The sequence below is a fragment of the Impatiens glandulifera genome, chromosome 4 (genome assembly GCF_907164915.1).
Source record: "Impatiens glandulifera chromosome 4, dImpGla2.1, whole genome shotgun sequence".
Taxonomy (NCBI): Eukaryota; Viridiplantae; Streptophyta; class Magnoliopsida; order Ericales; family Balsaminaceae; genus Impatiens; species Impatiens glandulifera.
In genome coordinates, this window is record NC_061865.1 from 57513925 (window position 1) to 57541819 (window position 27895).

The 27895-nt window shown below is 31.9% G+C and overlaps 7 protein-coding genes across 8 annotated transcripts; 2 read left to right on the forward strand and 5 right to left on the reverse strand.

Moving 5' to 3' along the window:
• The first annotated feature begins 2143 nt into the window (after positions 1-2143).
• LOC124933946 (putative lipid phosphate phosphatase 3, chloroplastic) lies at positions 2144-10382 on the forward strand. Its single transcript, XM_047474397.1, has 7 exons — positions 2144-2359; positions 2436-2523; positions 2593-2702; positions 2780-2870; positions 2935-3123; positions 3219-3269; positions 9421-10382. Exons 1-7 carry the CDS (start codon positions 2144-2146, stop codon positions 10251-10253), a joined length of 1578 nt encoding a protein of 525 aa, XP_047330353.1. The 3' UTR covers positions 10254-10382.
• LOC124933948 lies at positions 5837-6972 on the forward strand. The gene is made up of 5 exons (XM_047474400.1): positions 5837-5901; positions 5988-6131; positions 6213-6370; positions 6453-6624; positions 6720-6972. The coding sequence occupies exons 1-5, from the start codon at positions 5899-5901 to the stop codon at positions 6882-6884; spliced, it is 642 nt and encodes a 213-aa protein (XP_047330356.1). The 5' UTR covers positions 5837-5898; the 3' UTR covers positions 6885-6972.
• Positions 6954-8498, reverse strand: LOC124933947. 2 transcript variants are annotated; one of them, XM_047474398.1, is made up of 4 exons: positions 8343-8498; positions 8166-8259; positions 7830-8039; positions 6954-7756 (listed from the first exon to the last, which is right to left on the reverse strand). In XM_047474398.1, the coding sequence occupies exons 1-4, from the start codon at positions 8424-8426 to the stop codon at positions 7077-7079; spliced, it is 1068 nt and encodes a 355-aa protein (XP_047330354.1). In that variant the 5' UTR covers positions 8427-8498; the 3' UTR covers positions 6954-7076. The 2 variants fall into 2 exon arrangements, with proteins under 2 accessions (XP_047330354.1, XP_047330355.1); XM_047474399.1 differs by lacking the exon at positions 8343-8498 and having other exon boundaries at positions 8170-8259.
• Positions 10383-10495: 113 nt separating the features above from the next.
• LOC124933949 (putative fasciclin-like arabinogalactan protein 20) lies at positions 10496-11630 on the reverse strand. The gene has a single exon (XM_047474401.1). The coding sequence runs from the start codon at positions 11628-11630 to the stop codon at positions 10614-10616; it is 1017 nt and encodes a 338-aa protein (XP_047330357.1). The 3' UTR covers positions 10496-10613.
• A 3237-nt stretch (positions 11631-14867) lies between these two features.
• Positions 14868-16395, reverse strand: LOC124936262 (serine carboxypeptidase-like 50). The gene has a single exon (XM_047476746.1). The coding sequence runs from the start codon at positions 16322-16324 to the stop codon at positions 14993-14995; it is 1332 nt and encodes a 443-aa protein (XP_047332702.1). The 5' UTR covers positions 16325-16395; the 3' UTR covers positions 14868-14992.
• A 135-nt stretch (positions 16396-16530) lies between these two features.
• On the reverse strand, positions 16531-17536 carry LOC124936263 (uncharacterized protein At4g00950-like). The gene is made up of 2 exons (XM_047476747.1): positions 16804-17536; positions 16531-16728 (listed from the first exon to the last, which is right to left on the reverse strand). Exons 1-2 carry the CDS (start codon positions 17356-17358, stop codon positions 16672-16674), a joined length of 612 nt encoding a protein of 203 aa, XP_047332703.1. The 5' UTR covers positions 17359-17536; the 3' UTR covers positions 16531-16671.
• A 5844-nt stretch (positions 17537-23380) lies between these two features.
• On the reverse strand, positions 23381-23848 carry LOC124935510. Its single transcript, XM_047475943.1, has one exon. It carries the CDS (start codon positions 23846-23848, stop codon positions 23381-23383), a length of 468 nt encoding a protein of 155 aa, XP_047331899.1.
• Positions 23849-27895: the final 4047 nt, after the last annotated feature.

Genomic DNA, 27895 nt, shown 5'->3' on the forward strand with positions numbered 1-27895 from the left:
AATAAATATTATTAAATTTATTAACATTTATCTAATTAAAGTATATTTCTAATATTATTTCATTTAATTAATATTTAAAAAATATATTTTTAAACAAATTAAAAAAAAAGATTTATCCAAGCCCAGATTAAGATCCAAATCTGGGCGTTTTCAAATCGGGCAATTGTAAATTCTTTTCCAATTGTAAGTATATTTGTATTGTTGTGTATGTTACAATCTTATAACAATTTTTTGTGACTAAATAATAATAATAATTTAACAGCAAAATAAGTTTTACCTTTCCAATTAATTTTACTTGTTTGGAATGATAATCAAACAGATATTTTAGTCCTTTATTTTCCCCACCACATAAGAATTTACCCATTCCCTAGGTTATTTATTTATTGCAAGAAAAGTTGAGTTTTCCAATTCAAAATTATGCATTATTTTGACTTTTTTTTTGCCTCCTCAACTTGTCGTTTTATTCAATTTGCTACAAGTGTGGTTGAATTTGTATTAGTAATGTTGGTCACATTTTATGATTTATTTTTCATTTAAAAAATGATCACTTTAAAGAAGAGATGGTTAAGAGTTAAGACAACAATGAAACTATATATATTAATACAAGTACCAAACATTCTATAACAAAATGAAACCAAAAGCAACTTTAAATTGTTTTTTATGATCTGTTATTAAATTCAATCTATATATAATTAGTATAATTTTAATTTAAGAAAGTCTTTCTCTAAAATTAAACACTAGTTGAATTAAATATATATAGCTCAATTGGGCTTTAACTCCATTTTAAATAATGTCTATAACTCTATAACAATCGCCCCAATAGAGTTATAATACTCGACCCTAGAGGTCATTTCTCCGTTAATATTTGTCTATTTGTCGATGTTATTGCTTTGGAGTTAAAATGACCTATCAAACACCTATACATTTGATATGATTCTTTAACCTAGTACCTACACAAATAATGTTTCAAGAAATATCTTAACATCATCATATTGCTTTGTCTTGATTTGTTTGGAAGATTGAACCTAGAAGATGGATCCATTTTTATCGCTAAAATAGTCAACTACTGTTTTTCTCAATTAACATTCGAACAAAATACTTAAACAAAAGAGAATTATATAAATTTAGTGACGTTTTCTTGTTCAAACTCAAATCGAGTTATTCTAAAATATTTTTTTCCAAATTAAATGGGTCCTATATCATCATGAGCATGGGGGATAATAACCCAACATGTTACTTATCTGTAAACGTGATCTCATCACTTCACCCCATTACCTTCTATCATTTTCTAAAGGTCACACCATGATGATCATATTGATATATAAATAATAATTTGTATCTTATACACAATTGAAGTGCTTAACCATGAAGAATATTCTCTCCAAGGACCAAAAGTAGCAAAAAGATTATTATACTGCACAAATTATAATAATTTAATTTATATCTACACATGTACTAATTAAAATTATTTTGTCAAAATTATTTATATGAGCAATTTGATCAGTCTTCTGGTTAATTTCTTTATCATGAAAATTATATACTTCCAATTAAATTCTATTTTACAACCATATCTTGGCTTGGGACATTTCCAAGGATCTGGTATTTATTAAAATATGAACTGTCTGTATTAAATAAACGCGACTTCATATCATTTGTGAAGAATATCTTAATGCCAATTGGGCTCCTCCGATCCGGTGATAGAACGGGAGAGCCCAATTGCTCTTGGATTAGATGTATAGTTAAATTACAAACCAATTTCAAAAAATCAAGAATACAAGGGAAATCTTAATAATAAAAGTTTCAATAACAAAAGATTAATAAATAAGAGAGATCTAGTTTTATAACTTTGTAAAGGGCTAAAGGCAAATAAAACTACACCAGTAGCTTCTTCCATGATCTCTCTCTCTATATATACAACCGTCATTACATAATCCAACGGCTACAATCAACTGAAATGTTCATGATCTTGAAATAGCAAAGTTGACTTATTTCTTTACTAATTCTTAATTAGCTGGATCCCCATTAATTAGTTGTTACAAAAACACAGATATTGATTTGTCATTAGCTAGTTGACCCATTTTATATGTTCTTCTTCATCTTCTTAAGATATCTGGATCTTGTCTGATCGTAAAACAGAGACATGATGAATGAAATTGGCATCTGTAAACACACGATTAAGTCTCATGGAAGAAAAGTTGCAAGATTTCATCTTCATGACTGGCTAATACTTCTTCTTCTTGTGGCTCTTGATGTGGGTTTGAATATTATTCCTCCTTTTTATCGATTTGTAAGTAAAGATATGCTGACAGATCTTAAGTACCCATTTAAGGATAACACAATACCCGTCTGGTCTGTTCCGGTCAGTAGTTTATTTCATAATCAAATTTGCTAATTCATAATTCTTTGATTCTGATTTGGGCACAATGAATTCGCAGATATATGCAGTTTTGTTACCCATTGTGATTTTCATTGTGTTCTACATTGTTAAAAGAGACGTCTATGATCTTCATCACAGCATACTTGGTAATGATTCTTTGATATTTCTTCAATTTGATCTTGTTATTCTTATGCATGCATGCATGCATGTTGTAGGAATCTTGTTTGCGGTTCTTATAACTGGAGTTCTCACTGATTCGATCAAGAACGCGACTGGCAGGCCTCGTCCTAACTTTTTTTGGCGTTGTTTTCCTGATGGAATCGATGTGAGTTGATTGGGATTCTATAGATTTATGTTTACCCTTTTGTTACTAACATGTTTTTGTGTTTACCCCTGTTTCAGAAATATGATAGTTTGGGGAATGTTATATGTAGTGGTCAATATAGTGTGATTAAGGAAGGATATAAGAGTTTCCCAAGTGGTCATTCTTCGTGTAAGTTTTGTCTTCTTGTTGTGTCGAAATTTCATTTCATTCTTAATGGTTTTGTATATTTTAGGGTCGTTTGCGGGTCTAGGATTCTTGTCATTGTATTTGTCGGGGAAAATCAAAGCATTTGATGGAAGAGGACATGTTGCAAAGCTAGGCTTAGTTTTTCTTCCTCTTCTTGTGGCATCTCTTGTGGCAATTTCTCGAGTAGACGACTATTGGCATCATTGGCAAGATGTATTCATCGGCGGTCTCCTAGGTTTTAATTTTAATTCTCACCTCTTGATCATTTGAAAATCATTCAAAATTGGGGTAGGTTTAATTTAAATTGATTGTGTGTGATGATTATTGTAGGTCTTATTGTGGCAACGTTTTGTTATCTCCAATTGTTTCCACCTCCTTACGATAGTAATGGTAAAAGAAACTTAATTTTTATTTGTCCAAAAATTTTTCTATAAAGGTTAGCACACTATCTTATTATCACAAACTCACACTTCAATTATATGCGTATTTCTTGGTATTCAGGTTTTAAGACTTACGCATGGTTTCACGAACGCGAGGAGGAAATTGCGAATGCATCATTAGGTCTCACGGGTAATGGAGCTAGCGTGGAAGGTCAATGGTCTCCGACATATGCTTTGTCGGCTGAAGAAGTACGCGAACTAAGGTCATCGATGGACATGGAATCCGGGAGGAACTAATCATGTGTATTTTTGAGATGTTGTTTGAGTCCTATAAATCCATATTGTTTGGTAATCTTTCGCTAAATCACATATTTGATTTTGGGATAAAATGAATAACGCAAAAATAGGCAACCCATTTGTTTTGTACATAAGAACAATGTGCTTTCAATGTTGTTAAATAGTTAAGTTGCCACCATTATTAACTAAGTATTAAACGTCACCATTTATAAATGTGATTGCATAAACAAAAATAATCAAACCATCTCATAAATTCTCTTATGAATTTCATCATTCACTTTATTAATGGTCAAATTATCAAACTGAAATAAAGTAATTAAGATTTTGAACTTATTTTTCAAATCTCAAAATTTGGGACTCCTATGGTTAAAGTTATAGAGAATAAGGTTTTTTTTAACGGTTTAAAATGTTATTAACTTATTATTTACGTGACATCTATAAATAAATAAATAAAATATTCATGTCACTAATTTAACTATCGAATTTAAATATAAAATTTTGACTATCAAATTTTAAAAAATCGATAATCAAAACTTCTAACCATAAATAAAAAAAAAAAAAAAAAAAAAAAAAAAAAAAAAAAACTTATTTATGAGATTTGAAAAAGAATTCTGAAATCTCAATTTGGAAGTACAATTTGACAATGTGACAAAATGTAGCAAAAATGGCATTGTTGAGGGGAGTAAGTGAATGATGAATATTAAATGTTGGAATTTTATTTTGATGGGATTAATAGAGCCAAAACAGAGAATATATATTTTAAATTCCTAAATAGATTAAATGAAAGATACCTTCAAATTACATGATTGATTACTAATTATAACACCAGTCAACTTCATTTTCTATATAAAGAAACACTTCCATTGAATCCTCTGCAATTAATTAAACACAACCACCATGGAAGTTTATGGATCTCTAGCATGCTTGATTGAGAAGTTGAAAAGATCATGGAAAAGAAGAAATTACAAAAGGCTTGGATCAAAGCAGAAGATCAGAAGAAGAAAACTAAAGATTGCAAAGCTTGGCCAGGGGAGTTCTACTTCTATCATACCAAGAATTAGGTTTAGGATTCTTGCTGTTTTTAAGGAACCCATTTGCATTAATTCCATGGCGGCTGCCAGCTCCGGCCAGATTAACAGAAATCCTTCAAGCCGGAGACAGGCAAACCCTGTCGTGTCTTCTGCCGGAGATGTTGTTGATGAGAAGTTGCTTCTTCAGATATATATGAAGAGATTGGCTTCTAATTCTTGCCAATTATTTATTAATAACTAAAGAATTAGCTATAACATTAATACTTAATTCATATTTTTCAGAGTTTTATTTGTCTTGCCAATTCTACTTCTATCATACCAAGAATTCTGTTTAGAATTCTCACTGTATTTAAGTATATAACTAAATAAGCTATAATAACATTAATAACATTAATACTTAATATTTTTTATAATTTGATTTAATACTTCATGTATATTAAAATGTATATTAAAATTGATAAAAAATAGTTTAAGAACACAATTATAAAACATGATATTAAAAAAATGTTAATCAATAGATAGTTATTTAATTACTCGTAAATTCTCGAGAAAAACGATTAACTATCCGACTGACCCTAATGATTTTCATAATTAATCTAAAAATAATTGTTCAAAATAAGTTTATTTGAAAACTCATATTTATAATTACTTATTTCTACTAGTAGTAAAAATAACTTAAAAATAATAAGTTAAAATATTCAAACTTATTTTAAAAATAAAAAAAATAACCTAAACACTGTTATAAATCTTTTTTTTTTAATGAAAAGATCACAAATTATTCTTCTAAATTTAATAAAATTGATGTAATATACAAATTGTATTAAATTTCTCATTTTTTTCTCCTTACATTTACAACAATTCTTCTTCTATATAATCATAATTATTAGATTTTTAATGTTAAGTGATTAATTTTAAACATTATAAAATAAAAATATGATCATATCTAAATTAATTCTAAAATAAATAAAAAAATAGTTTTAGTCTTTGTATTTTTTTTAAATATTAGTCTTAAATAAAATTAATTCAAATATTAAATATTTAAAATTCAGGATTAATTTATCAAACTTTCAATGTTTTATTTGTCTTTAAAATTGTATTTAAAATAATAATAAAAATGTATAAATGAAGAGTCGATTTCAGAATTATCCAAAAGGTTAAGGGCAGATTTATGAGTTATCTTAAAAAAAAAAAAAAAAAAAAAAAAAAAAAAAAAAAAAAACTGTTCATTTCATCGTCTCGGCGGGAGAGTAGTATTACGGTAGGGCTGAACAGGCGATCGAGAGAAAGAAAGAAAGATCGATAATGGTGAGCAGCGATTCAGATTTAATAAGTCATTCGCTAGGGTTTTAATTTTAATTTAATCACAGAATCTCTTCTTTTTTTTTTGTCAGTCTGAATTGACGGAAGAACTGGAACCGCTCTTCGATTACCGTCGTGTCCAGCCACCGACCTTCCTAACCATCGATGATGATGATGATGATTCATCTTCTCCGTGCCGCCGTTCCAAGAGAGTAAAACTATCCGATGATGATAAGGTTTATAAATCTCTCTACCAAATCAATAAACCTAATTATATCTATCTTTTGCTCATGATCATGTTACTGTTTACAAATTAGGTTAAGGAAGTAAGCGAAGATAAAAAGGAGGAGATTGTACACATTCTGGATAATGACGAAGAAGAAGAAGATGAAGAGCTGGATTGGCTACCGCCGCCGCCCAAGATCAGATGTGATTCGAACATGATTGAAGAAGATGTTACAATAAAGAAGCTTCGGTATGAATTTTATTGAATGAATGAATGATTTTTGTAAACTAGTTTTTATTCATTCATTCATTCATTGGACTTTGTAATACAGATTACAGAAACAACAGTTGGAATCATTTGCTCAATCTGCAAAAGATGTTATTAGAGCTGTAGAAGAAGATCTTGCTAAAAGGACTCATGATACAGATGAACATGAACGAGAGAAAATTGTTATCTCGATTCAGGACAATGGAGGAGGACTTAAGCAGTTTCGAGTTTACAAGGTTTGTTCTTTATCTCTGATTCGTTCTTTTGTTAGGGTTTTCGTGAATGAAACAATCCTTTTGAGAATTGTTTTCTTTTTTGATTTGGTTTATAGGATGACAAGTTTGAGAAGCTGTTCAGGATGTATGGTGATAAGAATAAGGTTGAAATTGCAAGTTTAGTTTTCACCTTTGATGGTGATAAGATCAATCCAATGTTAACTCCCAATTGCCTTGGGATGGAAGATGATGATATTGTTGAAGTTCATATCAAGAAATGAAAGACTAGTAGTAGTACTTTAACTTGTTGAAATGATTTGACTCATTTTGTAATTCTCGGGTTTTCTATGTTTTGAATAATGGAACTTAACATTGAAAACCTAATGAAGATCCAAGTTTTTGTAAATGGGCAAAGTATTTTGTCACAATCATTTGAAAAAAAGAGAGTTAAAATTGAACATATAATAATACTACTAGTTACTTACTACTTCGAGCTCTTCAACACGTTTCGCGATCCCATTGACACAAGCACAATCGAAATCAGATTTCAAACGTTTCAAGCAACTCCTGAGGCGACTGAATGCTTCGGATAATAACTCTTCAAAACCGCCTTCTTTAATCTGCGCTTCCAAATCATTAATACAGTCATCCATCTTATACAAAAATTCATCCATCTCAGAAACTTCATGAGGGGGGTATAAGCAAGCTCCAAGTTCATCAATCTGTCTTCCAGTTTCTTTACAAGCCTTCATTAACTTTTCTAAGCATTCCACAAAACCTTCTGTGTTAGATGATGATTCACGTTTTACCAGACCTGTTATGGACCTGATAAGTTCTTTTATCATTACAATAGTCTCTGATACAACCTCCATTGCCGATTCAGCAATTTTCATCTCCTCAGGTGACAGTACGTTGCATAGATCACCATCTTCGTCATCTTCATCATCATCATCAATCGGTTCTGAACCAGGAACTTCGAGCCTCATTTCCTGCATCTCACGCAGAACATCCTTCATGGAAACTCCAACTTGGGCTATTGCACGTCCGATAGCTGTGATATTTGTGGTGGGTACCTTCTTAAGAGCAGTACATGCATCCCATACTGCCCCAACTAACTGTGGGACTTTGTTTTTCTCATCGATCGTTTCGGATTCTGCAACATTATTAAGTTCATTCATAACCAATTCTATTCCAACTTAAAAATTCATACAAGATAGTAGAATTACCGTATAAAGGGAGAGAGTCCTTAAAGAGATTGAAACTCCAATGAACAACTTGCTTGACTGCTACATCAATACATGATGAAAGTGTAGGACCTGCACCTACTTTACTTCCATGAGCTAGGAAAAGAAATCCCTGTATGAAATTGAAGTATGTTTCCATGTTCTCCTTCAAGTGTTTGGCTTTTGGCTTTCCTCCATTCCAAAGCATTCCAACTTATAAACAAACAAACACAGATCAATCCTATGCTACTATGCAATGAAGAACAAATTTGGAAAAGTGAAATTCCCTGTAACCGTGTAGAGGACAGAAGAGATGGCAAAGATGGTCGAGGAAGATACCTACAGTGGCTTGTTTAGAAACTTGTTCCCCCATTTTAATAACTTCAATCCAGTTTACTTTTCCACAAGATGAAACAGGTGTGTCTTCTAATATCTGCGTGTTTGCATATGGAGAGATTTTCTTAACTGTAACAAATAGTCAAAAACGCAGGCAGAAGAACACACAAACAAGCATACCTGGAATGTTTCATGAATGTTATTCAGGTGGGTATTCAAGGTTCGATTCAACTGCTCGGTCTGCTCCTTAATCGATCCTCCCATCTTTTCCTCAGCCTCTCTCTCTCTTTGAATTAGGTTATGCAGGGAGCGCCGTAGAGAGTCTCGTTCTGTTAGGTCTGCTCAATTATAAATTGTTTATTATTAAAGATATATTAAATAGATAAATTATAAAATAAAATAAAAATATATAAATATACCATATTTCTCATTGGTTCGTCGCTCCTTTCTTAAGCCGCCCTCTCTTCTTCTTCTTCTTCTTCCCTAAACCAAAAAAAAATGCAGACTTTTTCCAGGTTTCTAAGACATGCTAAGAACCCTAATCTTTCCATTAAGAAGGTCACAAATATACTTCATTCTCCTATTCGTCCTCTAGTCCAAGAAGGCTACTTCTTACATTTTCGTCGGTCATCGATCTGTACACTTCCCCAGTTTCATCACCACCAAAGATTCTTGAACTTTAACAGATGTATACATGCTGCTACAACCGAAAACACAGAAATTGGAATCTCCAACGACGCGGAGAAACTCTGCAAGATTTTGTCTGCCCATGGCAATTCGTCCGAAGTTGAGGCAAAGCTGGACAGTGCCGGAGTTGATCTCACCGAGACAATTGCCGCCGAAGTTTTGAAGAATGTCAGAAATGCCGGAGTTCTTTCACTTTCGTTTTTCAGATGGGCAGAAAAGCAGAAAGGGTTCAAGCATACTACGGCTGGTTATAATTCTCTGATTGAATCACTAGGGAAGATAAAGCAGTTCAGTATGATATGGAGCTTAGTTAGCGACATGAAACGAAGAAGCCTGCTGACTAGAGAAACGTTTGGATTGATCTCGAGGAGATACGCCAGAGCTCGGAGGCCTAAGGATGCTATGGAAGCATTCCAGAAGATGGAAACTTTCGGATTTAAGATGGAACTCGAGGATTATAACAAAGTACTCGATACACTGAGCAAATCAAAGCATGTTGCGAAAGCACAAGAGGTATTTGATAAAATGAAAAACAGAAAGTTCAAACCTGATATCAAGACATATACCATACTGTTAGAAGGATGGGGACTTGAACGGAATTTCCTTAGACTGGATGAGGTTTTCCGCGAGATGAAGGCAGATGGGTTCGAGCCAGATGTAATCACTTACGGTATCATCATCAGCGCGTACTGCAAGGATCGTAAGTACGACGAGGCATTGAAGAATTTCCATCAGATGGAGGCCAGCAACATTAAGCCAACTCCCCATATATTCAGCACGTTGATCAATGGTATGGGTGCTGATAAAAGGCTGAGTGAAGCTTTCAAATTCTTCGAGCTATACAAGAAAAGCGGTTTTCCTCCAGAGCTCCCCACTTTCAATGCACTAATGGGGGCTTTCTGCTGGTCTCAGCAGATGGAGGATGCCTATAAGGTGATTGATGATATGAGGAAATTCGGTGTTGGTCCGAATTCTAGAACACTTGATATCATTCTTTATCATTTGATTAAAGCTGGAAGGACTAAAGAAGCTTACTCTGTCTTCGTCAAAATGGGTGGGGAGAAAGGTTGTGAGCCATCTGTGAGCACGTATGAGATCATTGTGAGGATGTTCTGCAACGAGGACAGAATTGACATGGCGATAATGATATGGAACCAGATGAGGGAAAAAGGAATCCTCCCAGGGATGCATATGTTCTCTACTTTGATTAACAGTTTGTGCAATGAGGGGAATTTGGATGATGCTTGCAAATACTTTGTGGAGATGTTGGATATGGGTATTAGGGCTCCTGCTCAGTTGTTTAGTAATCTCAAGCAGGCTCTTCTCGATGAAGGGAAGGAGGATGTAGTTATTAGATTGGGTTTGAAACTAGAAAAACTAAGGAAGACCCCTTTGGTGGGTTAAATTCCTCACTTGTGTATTCATGCTTTGTAGATTTCATCTTTTTGCCATGAAAACATGTTTTATAGATATGTTTCTTCAATAGTTTGGTAGTAGATTAAATGCAAAACTATGGACTTTTAACAGCTGATTATGAACAATACTAATTATTCTAGAGTAAGTGAATTTGGTTAATCTGTGTATCTATTGTTTGTGAGGAGAAGCATATACAGTTTGCAAGTAATCTAAGCTGAAAAGCTTCAAAAGAATTCGAAATTGTACTGAAATTATTATATCTATTGCATGTCAATCAAGATTCTGCAATGGAAAGTAATCTAGAAGGATAAAAAAAACTGGTGCACCTTGTTACAGCGGGCGAGGAACTCAGAATTCACTATGATCGGGGGCAAGACAACAGTCATCGTTCTGCACAGACGGAGATTCATCTGGTTCAGGCATTTCTTTTCTCTCAAGGATTCCATGAAGGCCATGAATGACAAGACTATCACTGATGTACATATCAGGGAATGCAATCGGTACATCATTGAGCAACAACGGATGATTAAATCTGGTAAGCCTAATACTGGATCCCTCAGCAAAAGTCTGCAGCGGAGTTCCATCTTCAAAACTAGCAAGATCACTCCATGTGACTCTACAAGGAATAACATGTCGAAGAAATAGAGACGAGTCTTCAGTAAAATTGGAGACGTAATCAGTCATTACATCATCAACAGGAGCAAAGATTGTTAACTTTGGCGGTTCCAGAAACCCTAGTAATTGCACGTCTAGATACGAAGCTATTACAGAGTATCCTCTCGACCTTAGCTCTACTGATGCCTCGATAAACGAAGAAACAGGGAAGGAAGAGGTTAAGTTGGATGATGAAATCACGCATCCGAGATCAGGGATAGGAGTTTGAACTGTTTGAGGAAACTCAAATTCAGGATCAAAGAATTCGTCAATTCCGAAGATAATCAACGATCCGTCATCGTGTACTGGATATCCACAGATTGTGACGTTGTTGAGTGAAATTTTGTGATCTAATGGAGAGCTGGTAACGAAGAGAGATTTTCCAGAAGACATTGTTAGAATCTCGGTGCCGTATGGTAAAGAACGTATAGTTTCCAATGAGAATGGGAGTTGCGTGAAATGATACTGAAGGAGATCGAGAGACGGTTGTCCGGACTTGGAGAAGGCGGAATCGGAGGGAGAGAACATTGTTACGGAAGGTGGAAGAGATGATAGAAAGGAGGAAACTAACTCGATCGTTAACGACATTGAAACGAAGCCGGAGTTGGAGAGAGCTTCGATTGCGTTCTGGATTACTTCGTTGGAGAGCTGGGAGGAAGGAGAAAGCATGGCGAAAAGGATGATATGGAGAAGAAGAGCTTTCTTCGCCATTTTTGGTTCAGTTACAGTCGGTTATGGAAGAGATTGGGTCTATGAAGAAGAAGATGAAGAAGAAAGGAATTGGCGGGAATTATATGACACGTGTGACTCAGTGATTTGATGGATGAATATCTTAAGGACTTGTTTGTTCTTGTTTAGAGCTATTCTAACAAATCCAAAAACTATCATATAATATGATCATTGTAATCCCCTATTGGTTAGACTATATGATAACAATATTTTTTTTCATAGAGATATCATTTTCTTTAGGAGATAACAATTTTATTTTTTTTAACATAATGTTTCTCTTAATTCTTTCAATTTTAGCATCCTACCCATCAAAGTGATTAAGAAGATAAATATCATAAAAGTTGGGAGAAATATAATATTAATCTTGATAAAGACAAGTGTTTCATCTTTGGATAATATTTTATTCTTCTAGTTAACAACTTATATTCAATCTTTATATATGATAATAGATTTTTGTTGTTCTAGACAACAATTTAGACGATAAAGTGAATGATATGTATAGAGAAAATATTTAAACATTATTTAAAAATAAATAAAAATATTGCTCTTAGCTCCAACTGCTACATTCGACCGACAGAATGAATATCAGACTTAGAGATTTCTCTCAAACAAGATACCTTCTATCTCCTACCCCTCATGTCCGGGACATTCATGATGAATGTCGGGACGTAGCAGGTTGAGTTGTGGTGCTCTCGGGACGTAGCAAGTTGAGTTGTGGTGCTCTCTTTAGACGTCTACTTAGCGTAATCACGAAGAGAAAATCTTCGAATAAAATACTTGACTTGAAAAAATTAGTTGAGTACAAAAGACGGACTCAAACTCCTTAGAAAAGCTCTCATAGTGAAGATCTCGCGCTTACCGACTGAGAGTTAACCAGACTTTAGACCGCGATCAACTAGGCCCTTTCCAATAATAGGCACTGAGTATAGAGGGCTTCCCCAACTGCAGAGAAAAAAAAGAAATGCATCTCGTGTGGATGGAAGGACTAACAATTAAATAAAAATAATAATAATATAAATAGATTAAATAATTATTTAAAAATAAGTCAATGTGATTCCTTAGAATCTTAACAATCATAACCACTATATAGATTAAAAATAATATACAAATAACTCAACTTATTAAAAAAAAATTTTTAGAAAGTTTAGCTAAGATGATCTAATTTTGTATGGCATATATATATTAGTGCTCTTTCTATTTGTTATAAATATGTTTGTTAAGCATAAAAAAATAACTTAAATTGATAGTGACCAAGAGAATAAGGTTATGTTTTATTCATACTAAAAATAATTTAAATTGATAGAGAAATAATACTTTAAAAGAAAAGATAAGAAATTTCAACTTTTTATATTTCTCTTTCCGAATTAAAAAAATAAAATTAAATAGCTAGGTCAATGTTATTTTTTTACTATTCCATTCTTAACTTATTAAATTAAAAAATATAATATATTTTTAAAAAAAATACTGAGTGACAGATAGGCGGGCCGAGAGATAAAATTAGTAGTTGCAATAACAAGAGCCCAGCCCATTTATAACTTGAATAATTTAGGTCATCATCACTCACGGCCGTCTGGAATTCTTATATAAACTGGCTTCGCCTCTGCAAGTTTCATCTTCTTCATCTGATCTGATCTGATCTGATCTGCCTCATCTTCTCTTTAATAAATTTGTCTTCGATCTTTGGTTTTAGGGTTTATTATTTATTTAGAAAAGGGCTTCTGATTCAATATTACAAGGGGGGAGCTTATTCCGGTTCCGAATTACTTGCAGGTTCTCTGCAAGTTGCCCTTAAATCGAAGCCCTAAATCAAATCTTTCCTCCTGGAAAGTGGCGGCATCATAGTACGGGTATTGTGCTGTTAAGGCGGCGGCGACGGCCGGCGAGATTTTGATTGTTGGGTTTCCAAAAGATCCAACTTTTAAGTCTCGTTGTTCCTTCTCCATCGTCTTTAACTCCCTTTTCACAAACCTGCCTCCATATGCCTCTACATTCATATATATTTTGATCTTTATTTGCAAAAAACTTTTTCTAGAATGTTGATTTTACTAACTTCTTTTGAGAATTTGTTTATAATTTGGGATATTATCAAAATTTTAGTACACTGTGTTATTTAATCTTAAAGTATATGTTAATAGAATGAAAACATTATGTATATTGTTTAAATAAAATTATGTTAATTTAATATTTTGTTATTTATAGTATAACAAAATATTTGTTTTAGTATTTAATTTTAATTACTAATTTAAATGGTGTATAATAATTTTATCTTTATATTGAATTTATAATAAATTAATTTTAAAAAATTAAAAATATTTTAATATTTATGTACCATTTTAACCTACACTAAAATTTGTTATAAATAAAATAAATTAATTAATATGTTCTTTTATATTTAAGTATTTTAATTTTATTGTTTAAAATGTCATATGATGATAAAAATTAATCTCAAATAATATAATTATTCTTGTTTTTATAATTAATAAATCATAGTTTTGTGATATTAAGGATTTTATATCATGTTAATTATTTTAATTAAAGTTTTATAATTTTAAATTTACAATAATATAATTTTATGAAATTAATAATAATTAAATTTTTACAATTTTATATGATTTACCTTTAAAAAATTATATTTATTTTTAAAAATTAAACATATTATTTAATCAAATAAATTAATATAATTAATTTATTTATAATGTTATTTATTTAATATTTTTTAAATTAATTTTATATTTAATTATATAAATTTTTTAAATTGATTAAAATATAAACAGTTAATAATATATATAAATAATTATAATATATAATTATTAGTTTTTTTTTTAAATTAAAGTATTACAATTTCAATTAAATTCTAAATTTTAGTGTAAACTTATTGTGTTTATAACATAACAACAATTTTGTGTAAGATCTTTCCATATATAATTTTTGAAAAGATGAAAAAAATAGGTTATAGTCTTTGAGACTAGGCGCCAAATCGATTAAGTATGTTTCGGTAATATGGGGTTTTTCATTGCTTATTGATACTTATAAGTTTGTGAAACTATGGACTTAACCTGTTAAATTAATCTCACCCCAAAGAAAAACAATAGTGTTCTAACAAAATAAATATAAAATTTAATTGAATATCAACTAATTTAGTCTTGATAGGATTAGGGTAAACTAATAAAATTAAACCTAAGTAACTAATAAAACACAATAGTAAGTAGCAACCGAATATAACTAAACCGATCCCACTTTTATAGAACACAAGATTCATATTTAAAAACAATCTAGGGTTTATTTCCTTTTATGGAAATCAAACCTAATCACCCAAACAATTGAAATCATTTAACAACACAAACCTAAAGCATGGCTTTGAATACTTTTGCATTCTTAAGAAACAATCCTCTATCCAAGACCCAATCTTCAACCATTATTTGAGAATTCAATTCTTGATCAGCCGGCACAAGATGTCCAGCACCCATCACCACAACATTACTCAAATTCCCCCATTTCTGTACATAACCAGCAAGTTTCCCCTTCACATTCCAAACCTTCCTCTCTGCTTCTAGAAACTTCTCTATCCCTTCCCACTTCATCTTCTTAACCCAACTCTCTGTAGACACAACTCCATCTCTCAAATCAAACTGCCCTTGATATAAAAGAACCTTACTGTTCTTCACAAGATATTCCACCATGAATTTCGAACTCTTCATCACATCTTCATGAAGTGCAGTTCCCACAACTTCACTGCATTCTTCATACACCATTGATTCATTCACTCCTAGTACTGTTTTTATTCCTTTCTGGTTTAGGAATTTCTCGACCAGGTCTGTTTTGTATGGAATCTGTCTATTGAAATTGTATAATGTTGCTAAACCTGTCATGTTTTGAAGGGTTTTAAGAACTCTGGTTCTAGCCAAAGTTGATTCGTTCCAATTTTCCATCATGGTTAGACGAATTGCTTCCGATTGGAGTTCTTCAAGTTTGGTCTTCTGTTTTTCATTGATCAAACCGGAGAAGTATGCGTTTAAGGCGTGAGTACCCACTTGGGTAATCGGATCGGTGAGTCCATTTCCGATTGCGATTCCGGCTAATTTGACTTGTTCTGAGATGGGTAGATAAGGGTTTTTGTTTAGAATGTAGTATCCAATAGCAGGGACATACTTACCGCCGTAGCTCTCGCCGGTGATGTAAATCGGTCGGGTTTTGAAAGAAGGGTCTAAGTTAATGAAAGCTTTGATCGCAGAGAATAACTGTTCGCCGACGGCGTGCTCGTCTTTTGGGATTTCATCAGGATTGGATGCGATGCTGAATCCAACTCCGATTGGATTGTCGAGGAATAGTAGACCGAAGAGACGGTTCCATGGGGCGGGATTTTGTTCGAGTTTAATCTCTTTTGAGTTTTGATTCTCTGAAACTCGCCATGGACCGAGCTCGTAGAAGTTGCCTAAAGAGGATGAACAACCTGGGCCGCCTTGGAGCCAGATGAGAAGTGGGGTTTCGGATATTGAAGAGATGGGTTCTTGGGATTCATAGAAAGTGTAGAAAATGGCGGAACCGGTGGCTGGATTCACGGGTAAATAGCCGGATTTTGTGGGTAGGGCTTCTTTGGGGAAGAGAGGAGTTGAATTTGTGAATGAGTTGCAGAGAAGAAATATGCAGGGGAAGAAGATGATCCATGGATTCCTCATGAATTTCTTATTGAGAAATTGCTTGTTTGAGAACTGAGAAATGAAAATGGATGATCGGATTTTTTACTTTTCATCAATGGCAGAGGAAGAAGACGAAATTGAGTGGAGAAGACAAAGAAGAAGTTAAAATCACACCCCAAACTAATAGGATATATTCATATGGATCAATCACTCAACTAATTTCATTTTGATTTCCCCTTTTTTTTTTATATTTATCAATAAAATCAAATTAATTTGCCAAAATTAACCAATATATATAATAATAAAGCATAATCATATAATGCCCATATGATATTAAGTCATATTGTATTAAGTAACAATGGAATTAATCCAACAATTTACTACTCTCAATGTTGTTTATGTCTCCAGGGCATCGCTTGCTTAAGTCTTTCTCGCATATTCACCTGTAATTAGTATCGTCGATGTCAATTAAAAATGTTACTATTTATTAAATTAATAAACAACTAATATACACTTACAAAATTATCGACAAAACTCTTCCTTCTTCTCAACTTCACATTCGTGGTCTTACTCTCATCATCGACTATCCTACTACACGATGAAATGTCGTCGGATAATCCATTCACCTCCCTAAAACTCCCCCACCTCCAAGAACTTCCCAATTTCCATTTCTTGTCTTTCCTCACCAACCTTCCACTCATACTATTACTATTAGTACAAAATGATGAATTCGAGCCAAGGTCATGATCAGGCCCTTCTAGAACTGTTGTCGGGGAGGGCAAACCGGTCATTTTGGCCGATTCATTAATAATCATAAGTCTCGGAGGGAGTTCCAAGCACCTTACTACAGACGGTTTATGAAAGTCCCGAACTGGGTTTTGACCAGAATTGGAAATCCCGGTTCGGGGCTTTCCCGGGATCTCTTCCCATTGAAAAGGAATGGAAATTGACGTTCCGAATGGGGGCGTTATGGAGCCTGGGGTATCGAAAGACGGTTTAATTGGTAGTGAAGATAGAGCTAGTTTTGGTGTGGATATGGGAGTAGTTGATTGGAGATCTTTGTTAGGAGCCATTTTTGAAGGATTTTGATCAATTTGGTGCAAAGGTACCGTTTTTATTTATGAAGATGACAAAGAGAGGAGCGGATGGAGTAACGGTCGGACCGCTGGCTATTCACAAGGAAAAGATTGGGTTACATTATTAGTATAGTATAGACTATTTTAGGTAGTTGTATGATAATGACACCCCATAAATGAATAAAATTGACTTTGTAAATTTTAATTAATTAATTCGGTTTAAGTCTTTTTCAAAAAAAAGTTGAATTAAACTTGATTGATTAGTTTAGATTGCTATTAGTTCGTTTTGATTTTACTATTTCAAATATTAATAAAAATCAATCATGATTGTTAGAAAAATTTGCAACAATTTTTTCTCTTTTTTCCAAAAATTAAAACATGTTAGAAAAAGTTAAATTGATCCAAATTTGTTTATCTAGATTGAACTAAAATTTTATTTATTTTCCTTCATTTTTTAAATAAAAAAAATTATTTAATTAAATCATATTTTTATATAAATGAAAATAAAATCACTCTTACTTTTTATTTTAATAATTTTAAAAAATGATGCTGAAATTGTGATTTTTTGTACTAGAATAACATATCATATATATTACCTTATATTTTGATATTATTTTGTAATATATCATTACCTTATATTGAACAGACTATATATGTAACAATATATAATAAAATTATTTAATAATTTAATTATTTATTGAGTAAACAAAATTACTTATTGATGTTTAAATGTTTTTATAATTCTTTATAGAGTTGGGTACTAACTACGAAGTAACTAGTAAAGTGAGCTTATCTTTTTTCTTTTTTTCATTTTCACTCTCAATAAAAAAAAAATTATTTAACAAAGCTTAATTGGGGTATAAATTTGAGTTAATATTATCAGGCCCTGGGTAAGCCCGACAAGCTCTTGAGCTAGTGCAGCCCATTTCTTAGGGTAGCCCAATTATTAAATTAGTAAGGTATTTTTATTAAATATGTTATAATTTTAAACAAAAAGTGTTGTAGTTTAGTTATGGAAGATAAATATGTAAATCTTTTAGTTGATCATGTGTTCAAATCTCACCAAAAATTATTTTTTTAATCCATTTTTTAAATTAGACTTAGGGCAACAACAAAAATATCGATTTTTTCTACCCGAGGCTGTGCAGTCCAAATCTCAGGGCCGACACCGATTACCATTTACCAATATTGCTGCAATTTTAACAAGTTGAATGAGTGAATTAATTTATTCACTTTACTCTCCAAAGTCCAATCTTATTTTCTTACAAATAAATATAGAAAACTTATAAATTTTAAGGGAAAACACATGCATAATAATTAAATATATGTTATAAACGAATAATATAAAGAATAAGAGACATTATTGCTTATCAAATGGGACACTTTACAACATACTATATATGTCCTATTTATAAGACTAAAAACAAAGAGTAATAAATGTAAAATACGAAATGAAAGGTCTTTATTAATATTGAAATATAAAAGACCAAATATCATACATAATGACATCCATTTATTATTATATGTATAATACTCCCCCTTGATGCCATTTGCATACTGCCTCATTAAAAACTTTACCAGGAAAACCCAATAGGATAAAGTCATGGTAAAGGGAAAAGGAGTGCAATACGTATGCTTAGTGGGATTATACTCCCCTCATTGTAACATCACTTTATACTCTTGAATCTCTGTATATCAATTTAATACACTAGCTTTTAAAATATCGTAGTAGGCAATGCCTTTGTAAATAGATCTACTAGATTATCTGATGAACGAATTTAATGAACATCAATATCACATTTCTTCAGATCATGAGTGAAAAAGAATTTTGGTGATATGTGTTTCGTTCTATTGCCTTTAATATATTCTTCTTTTAATTGTGCAATACAAGCAACATTATACTCGTATAAAATTGTTGGAGAATTCTTATTTATAGATAAACCACATGATTCTCGAATGTGATGCATAATTGATCTCAACCACACACATTCTCGATTTGCTTCATTAATAACTATGATCTTTGAATGATTTGTAGATGTAACGATAATTGTTTGTTTAATAGATCTCCATGATATAGTTGTATTACCATATGTGAATACATAACCCGATTGAGGCCTACCATTATGAGGATCAAATAAATATCATGCATCTGCATACCCAATCAATTCAGCTTCACATACATATGGATAGTATAATCTCATGTCTTTAGTTCCTTGAAGGTACCGAAAAATATGTTTAACCCCATTCCAATGTCTCTTTGTCAGTGAAGAACTATATCTCGCTAGTAAATTTACTACAAATGATATATCGGGTAATATGACTAGCTAGATACATTAACACTCTAATAGTACTAAGATATGGTACTTTAGGACCAATTAATCTTCATCACTCATACGAGGTCGAAATGAATTTTTATTTACATCAAGAAATCTCACAATTATTGGACTACTCAAGGGATGTGCTTTGTCCATAAAAATTATTTTCAGTACTTTTGATGTATAAGTAGATTGATGGACAAAAATTTCATTCTCTAAATGATCAAGTTGCAAGCCAGTACATAAATTTGTTTTCCCGAGATCTTTCATCTCAAATTCTTTCTTGAGATAATCAATTGTTTTAGATAGTTCATATATTGTTCCAATAATATTCAGACCTTCCACATAAATTGCAATTATTACAAATTGTGATCCAGATTTCTTGATAAACACACATGAACATATTGGATCATTTTGAAATCCATTCTTTAACAAATATTTACTAAGACGTTTATACCACATACGTCCAGATTGTTTCAATCCATATAAAGATCTGCATAATTTAACTGAGTAAAGATCTCGACGATCTGAACTACATGCTTCAGGCATTTTAAATCCTTCAGGGAGTTTCATGTATATGTTGTTCTCAAAGGAGCCATATAAATATACCGTAACAACATCCATTAATCTCATCTGCAATTTCTTGTGTATTGATAAACTTATCAAATATCTAAATGTTGTTGCATCCACCACAAGAGAATATGTCTCCTCATAATCAATACCAAGTCTTTGCGAGAATCCCTAGGCTTATAATGCCTTATATATGACAATTTCGTTTTTCTCATTTCTTTTTCTTATAAATACCCATTTATAACCGATCGGTTTAATACCTTCGGGGATATGGACGACAAGTCCAAAAACTTTATGTTTTGCGAGCGATTTTAATTCAGATTCAATCACATCTTTCCATTTTGGCTAATCATTTCTCCGTCTTCATTCTTCTACAGACGTTGGTTCAAGATCCTCATCTTCATCAATAATATCGCATGCTATAGCATATAAAAATTTTCACCGATGTCAATTTCATCTCGATTATATTTTTTTCCAGTCAAAATATAGTTTATAGAGATCTTTTCATTTTCAAGTACTTGTGATTCCTACAGAATCATTTTTTCGATGACTGAGTACTCTTTTAAAGTAATTATTTCCTCAATTTGATCTTTTTTTCTTTTTCGAGGATTTTTATCTTTAGAATCAACTGGTCTACCACGCTTCACTTGCATTTTAGGCTCATTAGTAGTAATGAGTTTTCCTTCAGGGACATCAATCCTAATTGAAGAATTTACAGTTGGAATATATGACTCTGACTTTCTTAAGGTTAGTAAAAGCATTTGGCAATTGATTTGCTAAATTTTGTAAGTGAATAATTTTCTGAACTTCAAGTTCAAATTTCTTTGTACGAGGATCATAATGAGTTAATAATAACTCACACTAGATTATTTCATTTTCCGACTGCTTATTTTTCCCTTTTAATGTTGGAAATATCATTTCATTGAAATGACAATCGACAAATCGTGCCGTGAATAAATCACCCGTCAATGGCTCAAGATATTTAATTATAGACAGTGATTCATATCCAACATATATCCTCAATCTCCTTTGAGGTCCCATCTTTGTGCGTTGTGGTCAAGCAATTGGCACATATACTACACATCTAAAAATTCTTAGATGAGAAATATTTGGTTCTTGACCATAAACCATTTATAAAGGGGAGTCCTCATTATAATTTGTGGGTCTGATACGAATTAATGTTGCCGCATGTAAAATAGCATGTCCCCAAGCTTATATTGGAAGTTTCGTTTTCATAATCAATGGTCTTGCAATTAATTGAAGACGTTTTATTAATGACTCTATAAGGCCATTTTGTGTGTGAATATGTGCTATTGGATATTCAATACTGATCCCAATTGACATACAATAATTATTAAAAGCTTGGGTGGTGAATTCTCCAGCATTATCAAGACGAATAGATTTAATTAATTAATAGTTTGGGAAGTGAGCTCGTAATTTGATAATTTGAGCAAGCAATCTTGCAAATGCTTGATTACGAGTTGATAATAAACACACATGTGACCATCTTGTTGATGCGTCAATTAATACCATAAAATATCTGAATAGTCCACATTGTGGATGGATAGGTCCACATATATCACATTGTATTATTTCAAGAAATTTTAAGGGTTCAACCTTAATTTTAGATGGTGATGGCCTTATTATTAACTTCCCTTGTGAACAAGCAGCACAAGAAAATTCATTGGGTAGAAAAATCTTTTGGTTTTTCAGTGAATTCTCACATGAATGATTAATTATTCTTCGCATCATAATAGCTCTAGGATGTCCCAATCTATCATGCCATGTAATAAAATTATTTTGATTGACAAACTTCTAGTTTGTAACCACATATACTTCGTCAACACTTATGTTTGTGAGATATAATCCAGAAGAAACTGAGGGTGATTTTCCTAAGAAACATTTTTTTACCCGAGATGATACTCGTGATAGATAAATATTTTTTATTACTTTCATTTGAAGTCTCAATGTGATATTCATTTCTGCGGATATCTTTAAAACTCAACAAGTTTCTTTGAGACTTGGACGAATATAAAGTATTATCAACACAAATATTTTTTCCTCTTGGTAATATAATATTTTCTCTTCAAGAGACTTCAATAATTTTTGAACTACCCGATATCGTATTCACGCATGTCTCATTCATCACCAAAGAAGGTAATATAATATTTTCTCTTCAAGAGCCTTCAATAATTTTTGAACTACCAGATATCGTATTCACGCATGTCACTTTCATCGTCAAAGAAGTAAAAAATCTCTTGCTTTTCAAATTAATATGTGTTGATGCATTGTCTACGAAACAACTGCATTTTTCATTCATCAAGTATTCGCTTCTAAGAATCTTCATTTTCTTCATTAAATAAAATAAATATTAATAATAAACGAATACATGAACTGATAATAATAATAATTCAAACGCAGCATCAAACTAAATATAATCTCGATAAAATATAAGTTTTATTTATTATTATTATATATATATTTAGAAAATTTTATTAAACATTATAAAAGAATCACAAATATCCAATGATCCCATTATAATTTACATGCTCGACAAGAAAGTCAGCTACATCAAACTGGGAGAAATTATCGAGACAAAAAGTTATTTTATCATCACGGGAAGCCGAAGCCAAGTTCGTCTCCATTATCATTTTTTTATCATTGAAAACAAAGTTGGTATCAATGGACCCTTTTCCTTTTAGCGATGCTTGATAAAGAACGATAAAATGTTTTGGCGTACGACATGTACGCGACCAATGACCATTCGTACCGCAACAATAACATTTGTTTTCTATAGTTTTATTGATTTGATCCCTTTTATTATTATTATGTATTTCTTTATTGTTCTTCCCTTTTATCATATGAAAACCACCACGTTTACGACCATTTATGTGAGAATGACCTAAAAAATGATCACAACCACGTTCACGACCATTTATGTGGGAATGACCTGAAAAATGATCACGACCACGATGTTGCCCTCTATAATTATATGATGTCACATTCACTTTAAGAAATGTAGTCGATCCAGTTGGACGGGTCTCATGATTTTTCATCAAAAGCACATTATTTTGTTTGGCCAATAATAGACATGATATCAATTCAAAATACTTCTCAAATCCTTTTTCATGATACTACTGCTGTAGGAGCACATTTGATGCATGGAAGGTGGATAATGTTTTCTCTAACATATCTACTTTAGAAATAACTTCTCCACATAGTTTGAGTTTAGAAGTAATCCGAAATAATGCTGAATTATATTCACTCACCGATTTAAAATCTTGAAGGCATAAATGAAGCCATTCAAATTGAGCTTTTGGAAGAATGATCGTTTTCAAATGATCGTACCTTTCTTTCAGATTGTTCCATAGGACCAATGGATCTTTCACGGTGAGATACTCAATTTTTAAACCTTCGTGAAGATGGAGACGAAAGAAAATCATTTCTTTGACCTTATCTTGGTCGGATGTGGTGTTTTCATCGTTGATAGTATTTCCAAGACCATTGGCGGCAAGATTAATTTCAGCATCTAGAATCCATGTAAGGTAATTCTTTCCGGTGATGTCAAGAGCCGTGAACTCCAATTTCGTGAGGTTTGACATGAAATTTGAGATAAAATAAATTAGTTTGAAAGGTTTTCGAAGATACCTTTTATAAACCTTGACCGATTTGGCTTTGGCAAATGAGGTGCGAAATTTGTCTACCACAAACGAGGAGGGAGCCTTGACCTTTGCTTCTGAAATTTGGTAACACTGGTGGAAAATGTAACATTTGCGACGACATAAATCGTCGCTAAAACTCATAATGTCATTGCTAATAAATATTAGCGTCCGCGAACAAAATCGTCGTCATTCATTGCTAAAAAGTTCGTCGTTATAAGATAATGACTTTTCTTGACGGCGATAGGCCGACGTTGATAATTAAAATATCAGTGACGGTGAATGGGGAATTTTGTCACTGATTATTTTAAATAATAGTGACGACATTATGCTTACACCGTCGATTATGTTTTGACTAATAGCGACGACATTGTGCTTACGTCGTCGTTTATATTTTATTTAATAACGACAACATTTCTTCTTTTGCCGCCGCTGATAGTCTTTGCTCTCTCGGGTTTTTGGTACATTTCTGATTTTCTTATTATTAGTTATCAATGTCGGAATTCTCTTAATATCGTTGCTGATATTGTTAATTATCAACGTCGACATTCCCCTAACGACGTTGCTGATAATCATTACTTTCAATTTTTTGACACTTTTTTATATTTTTATTAAACATGTTTCATATTTTGTTTTACTACTATTAGCAAAAAGATCATTCATAAATAAAAATCAATTCTAAATTATAAAAATCTCAAATCGTATTAATACAAAATGTCAATCAATGTACTACTGATCGGGGGGAGAAAGGGGCATCTTAGACATAAGCAACTGTAGAGCTTCTTGTTGTGCGCGCATCTCTTCCATCTCATGTCCTTATTGTGCGTGCGCCTCCTCCATCACACGTCCCTACTACGTCACCTCGTCTCGTAGTGTCCTTGTTCTCCTCACGCAGCGCTTACGTCTCTGGACGTTGTGACACCCATGCGTTGTTGACACTCGAGGAAGAACTTTCTCGATGATTCGTTCTAAAGTGCGTTGGATGTATTCCGGATCCCATCCTAGTCACCCTCCCGTGTCCCTATGCTCCAAAAGTAGCCTCAAACACTTCAAATGTGTCATATCAGGGTTTGTTTCAAGTCGCTCGCGAATCACAGTCTACAATAATTTACAACAATGTTATAATTAAATTAGGGCTCATTTGATGTGTGATTTTTTAGGTTTTTTTTCAAAATTTTATCCCAAAACACAACCATCATTTCAATTATTTAATCGCTCATTTTATATATTTAAGTACCAAAATTATTCTTTTATTAACTCTAAAAAAGAATAGAGAGGAAATTAATATATAAATGTATTTTGGATATAAGATATTTTGGTAATTTAACCTCAAAAAACTAATTTTTTAAAAGTATTTATTAAACAAAGTTTTTTTAAGAAAAAACTCGTCGTCGTAAGTGACATTGATATTTTATTTATTTATTATAAAATGTCACGTTGACAATAAGTTAAACGACGTTTAATATTATTAACACAAAATCTTGTTTGGTGTAACTTTATTAATAAATAACCCAAAATTATAAGATTTAAAAAATAGATTCGAAATTCCAATTGCCCCAATAAAAAAGCTCTAATTTGACCATTCAATCTATTATTATTACAAGATAAACTTTTACGATTTTAAATATACTTTTGATTTTACAAATGATTTTAAATACACTATCAATATTGACTATCTTGAATTAAATATTTTTATTATTATTATTCAAATCCATTACAATTTGATCATTTAATGGAAAAAATCACTATTCTAACTTAGTCAGAACAAGAAGTGAATATTTTCAGCCTTTTGAGAGATCCTGTTTTCAAGTTTATCAGGCGTCAAGTTCTGCCCCTGATTAAATGGTTAAGTGCGTTGGCGGGTTATGTGCTTAACCTCTGTGCCTCAATTTTCTTTTTATGCCTCAATTTTCTTTTTATGATGGAAGATGATAATATTATTTGATAATCTTGTTATAATAATGTTATATGATGATTGATAGATTAGAAGATTCCATCCAACAAATTTTTATTTTTAAAGAACCTACACAGTTTCGGTTCAAAGTTTTGGGTTTTCGGAGTCTAATAGGAAAAAGGTGAAAATTTTATAAATCTTAACTTTCATTTTATTCTAAATCTTTTTCTATTTAAAAAAATTAGTAAATTTAATTAAATATTTAATTTTTCTTATTAAATGGTTGCCCTATGGTGTGATATCTTGTGGGTTTGTTGACCTTATTCTGTGCAGAGCCTGACCCTACACGAAATAATTTTATTTGAAAATAGGTAAGAAAGATGAAATGAGTAATTTATAGTTGATGTGGACTGTCTTGCATAAAGACAATAAATAGTTGAATATTGAATACTTGATTTTTTTTATCTTTTTTTAAATAAGAGAGAATAATCTAAACATTTTGAATAGATATAACTAAAAATACACAAGAAATAACTTTTTCAACAACTAATTTATCAAACTGACTTAAAAATAATATTTCATTTATTAAAAATAAAATAAAAATAAGGTACATGAGAAAATGGATAAAAATGAGACACAGTTGTAAATAGAGGAAAAAGAAATGGCATTCAAGTCTAAATTTTGACCCCCACAAAGAACAAGGCCCACACAGTCAAAACGACATCGTCTTAAACTAAAAAAGATTTGAAATTTCCGTAGACAACGGCCATTAATGCTCTTCTGAAGCTCTCTTCCCCACTTATAATTTTCTTTTTATAAGTTATCAGTACATTTCTCTCTCATATTAAAAATGTCAAAATGAATGTTTGCCTAAATATATGCACTAGAGAACCATACCTCGCCGGAAAATGACAAAACACTGACCGGAAAAAGTGCAGACAATCGATTATTTCTGAATTCCAGTACCAATAAATTATTTATAAGAAGCTTCCCACAATCAAGAAACCTCCTTCTTTCTTCTTTGACCACCGATCGATCATACCCACAAAATGATGACTCGTTATTTTTTACTCTGGATCGTTCTACTTCTAATTTCTTCCGTCGCCGTCGCTGTCGCCGCTGCCGTAGAATCAAGAAAAGGTCTGAACTTTAGCGACGCCGCTGCCGCCATGATGATCAACCCAAACAAGAATGAGTCAAGTACTAATATTTCTCTATATGATATTGAAGACAAAAGATTAGTTCATACTGGACCAAATCCTCTACACAACTGATATGTCATCATCTTCATCATCATGCATGGATCATCAGCATCAAGTAATTGGCTCTTTTTCTTCTTTTTTTGTTTATTCATTTTGAAAATGATCATCAAGTCTTGAATTTTGACTTTGTTGTCATGTGTTTGCCTAATAAGAGATGTTTATGTTGGATTATGAGATATTTTTATTATTTTATGAAAGATGTTGTTTGGGTTTAAGAGCTTCAAGTCCTTTTGCACATGCAAATTAGAAAATTTCAATCTGGGTTTGGTTTATTCATTTATTTAGTTTGATAGATTAAAAAATTGTGTAGGTGGTTTAAATCTGTTATATTCTTTTGCAAGATGGTATTGCTAATTAATACAATTACACTTTAAATTTGTTTTGAAAAGTAAATCATAACTTAATTAATAAAATAAAGGTTTATGTATGAATCTTTAATTTGATATAAACAAATTCTGTAATTTTTTAAACCAAGCGAACGAGTTGTTGATTTTAGTTTAACGGTTTCATAAAACCATCGGTATACGATTCAATCGGTTTGTAGATTCGTTTAGATCGGTTTCTATCAATTTTATTTTTTTTGAAAAAAAGTGTTAGTTTCTAAATAATACAATTATTCTTAAATTTGTTTTGAAAAACAAATAATAACTATTTATAATATAATTTAATGGTTAAAAACTTAATTATTAAAAGAAATGTACATGTGTATTGCCACAAACCGATTTTAACGGTTTCAAACGTTGATGATTCAATTTGACTGGTACAGATGGTTTTCGGCTCAATTCAAATGATTTGGTAGATTTTTCTTACATTTTCTATTTCTTAATTTCGTTT

What these genes read in the sequence shown, in the direction of transcription:
- LOC124933949 (XM_047474401.1), bottom strand. Translation starts at nt 11,630, where the DNA reads ATGGCGAAGAAAGCTCTTCTTCTCCATATCATCCTTTTCGCCATGCTT.
- LOC124933948 (XM_047474400.1), top strand. An exon ending in AACTATCCGATGATGATAAG is followed by an intron (nt 6,132 to 6,212) that starts GTTTATAAATCT and finishes TTTACAAATTAG; the next exon opens with GTTAAGGAAGTAAGCGAAGA. An exon ending in AGCAGTTTCGAGTTTACAAG is followed by an intron (nt 6,625 to 6,719) that starts GTTTGTTCTTTA and finishes TTTGGTTTATAG; the next exon opens with GATGACAAGTTTGAGAAGCT.
- LOC124933947 (XM_047474398.1), bottom strand. Translation starts at nt 8,426, where the DNA reads ATGGGAGGATCGATTAAGGAGCAGACCGAGCAGTTGAATCGAACCTTG. An exon ending in TTCTAAACAAGCCACTGTAG is followed by an intron (nt 8,040 to 8,165) that starts GTATCTTCCTCG and finishes TTTGTTTATAAG; the next exon opens with TTGGAATGCTTTGGAATGGA. An exon ending in GGACTCTCTCCCTTTATACG is followed by an intron (nt 7,757 to 7,829) that starts GTAATTCTACTA and finishes ATAATGTTGCAG; the next exon opens with AATCCGAAACGATCGATGAG.
- LOC124935510 (XM_047475943.1), bottom strand. Translation starts at nt 23,848, where the DNA reads ATGTCAAACCTCACGAAATTGGAGTTCACGGCTCTTGACATCACCGGA.
- LOC124936263 (XM_047476747.1), bottom strand. Translation starts at nt 17,358, where the DNA reads ATGGCTCCTAACAAAGATCTCCAATCAACTACTCCCATATCCACACCA. An exon ending in AGAGTTTTGTCGATAATTTT is followed by an intron (nt 16,729 to 16,803) that starts GTAAGTGTATAT and finishes TACTAATTACAG; the next exon opens with GTGAATATGCGAGAAAGACT.
- LOC124933946 (XM_047474397.1), top strand. Translation starts at nt 2,144, where the DNA reads ATGAATGAAATTGGCATCTGTAAACACACGATTAAGTCTCATGGAAGA. An exon ending in TCTTCATCACAGCATACTTG is followed by an intron (nt 2,524 to 2,592) that starts GTAATGATTCTT and finishes TGCATGTTGTAG; the next exon opens with GAATCTTGTTTGCGGTTCTT. An exon ending in CCCAAGTGGTCATTCTTCGT is followed by an intron (nt 2,871 to 2,934) that starts GTAAGTTTTGTC and finishes TGTATATTTTAG; the next exon opens with GGTCGTTTGCGGGTCTAGGA.
- LOC124936262 (XM_047476746.1), bottom strand. Translation starts at nt 16,324, where the DNA reads ATGAGGAATCCATGGATCATCTTCTTCCCCTGCATATTTCTTCTCTGC.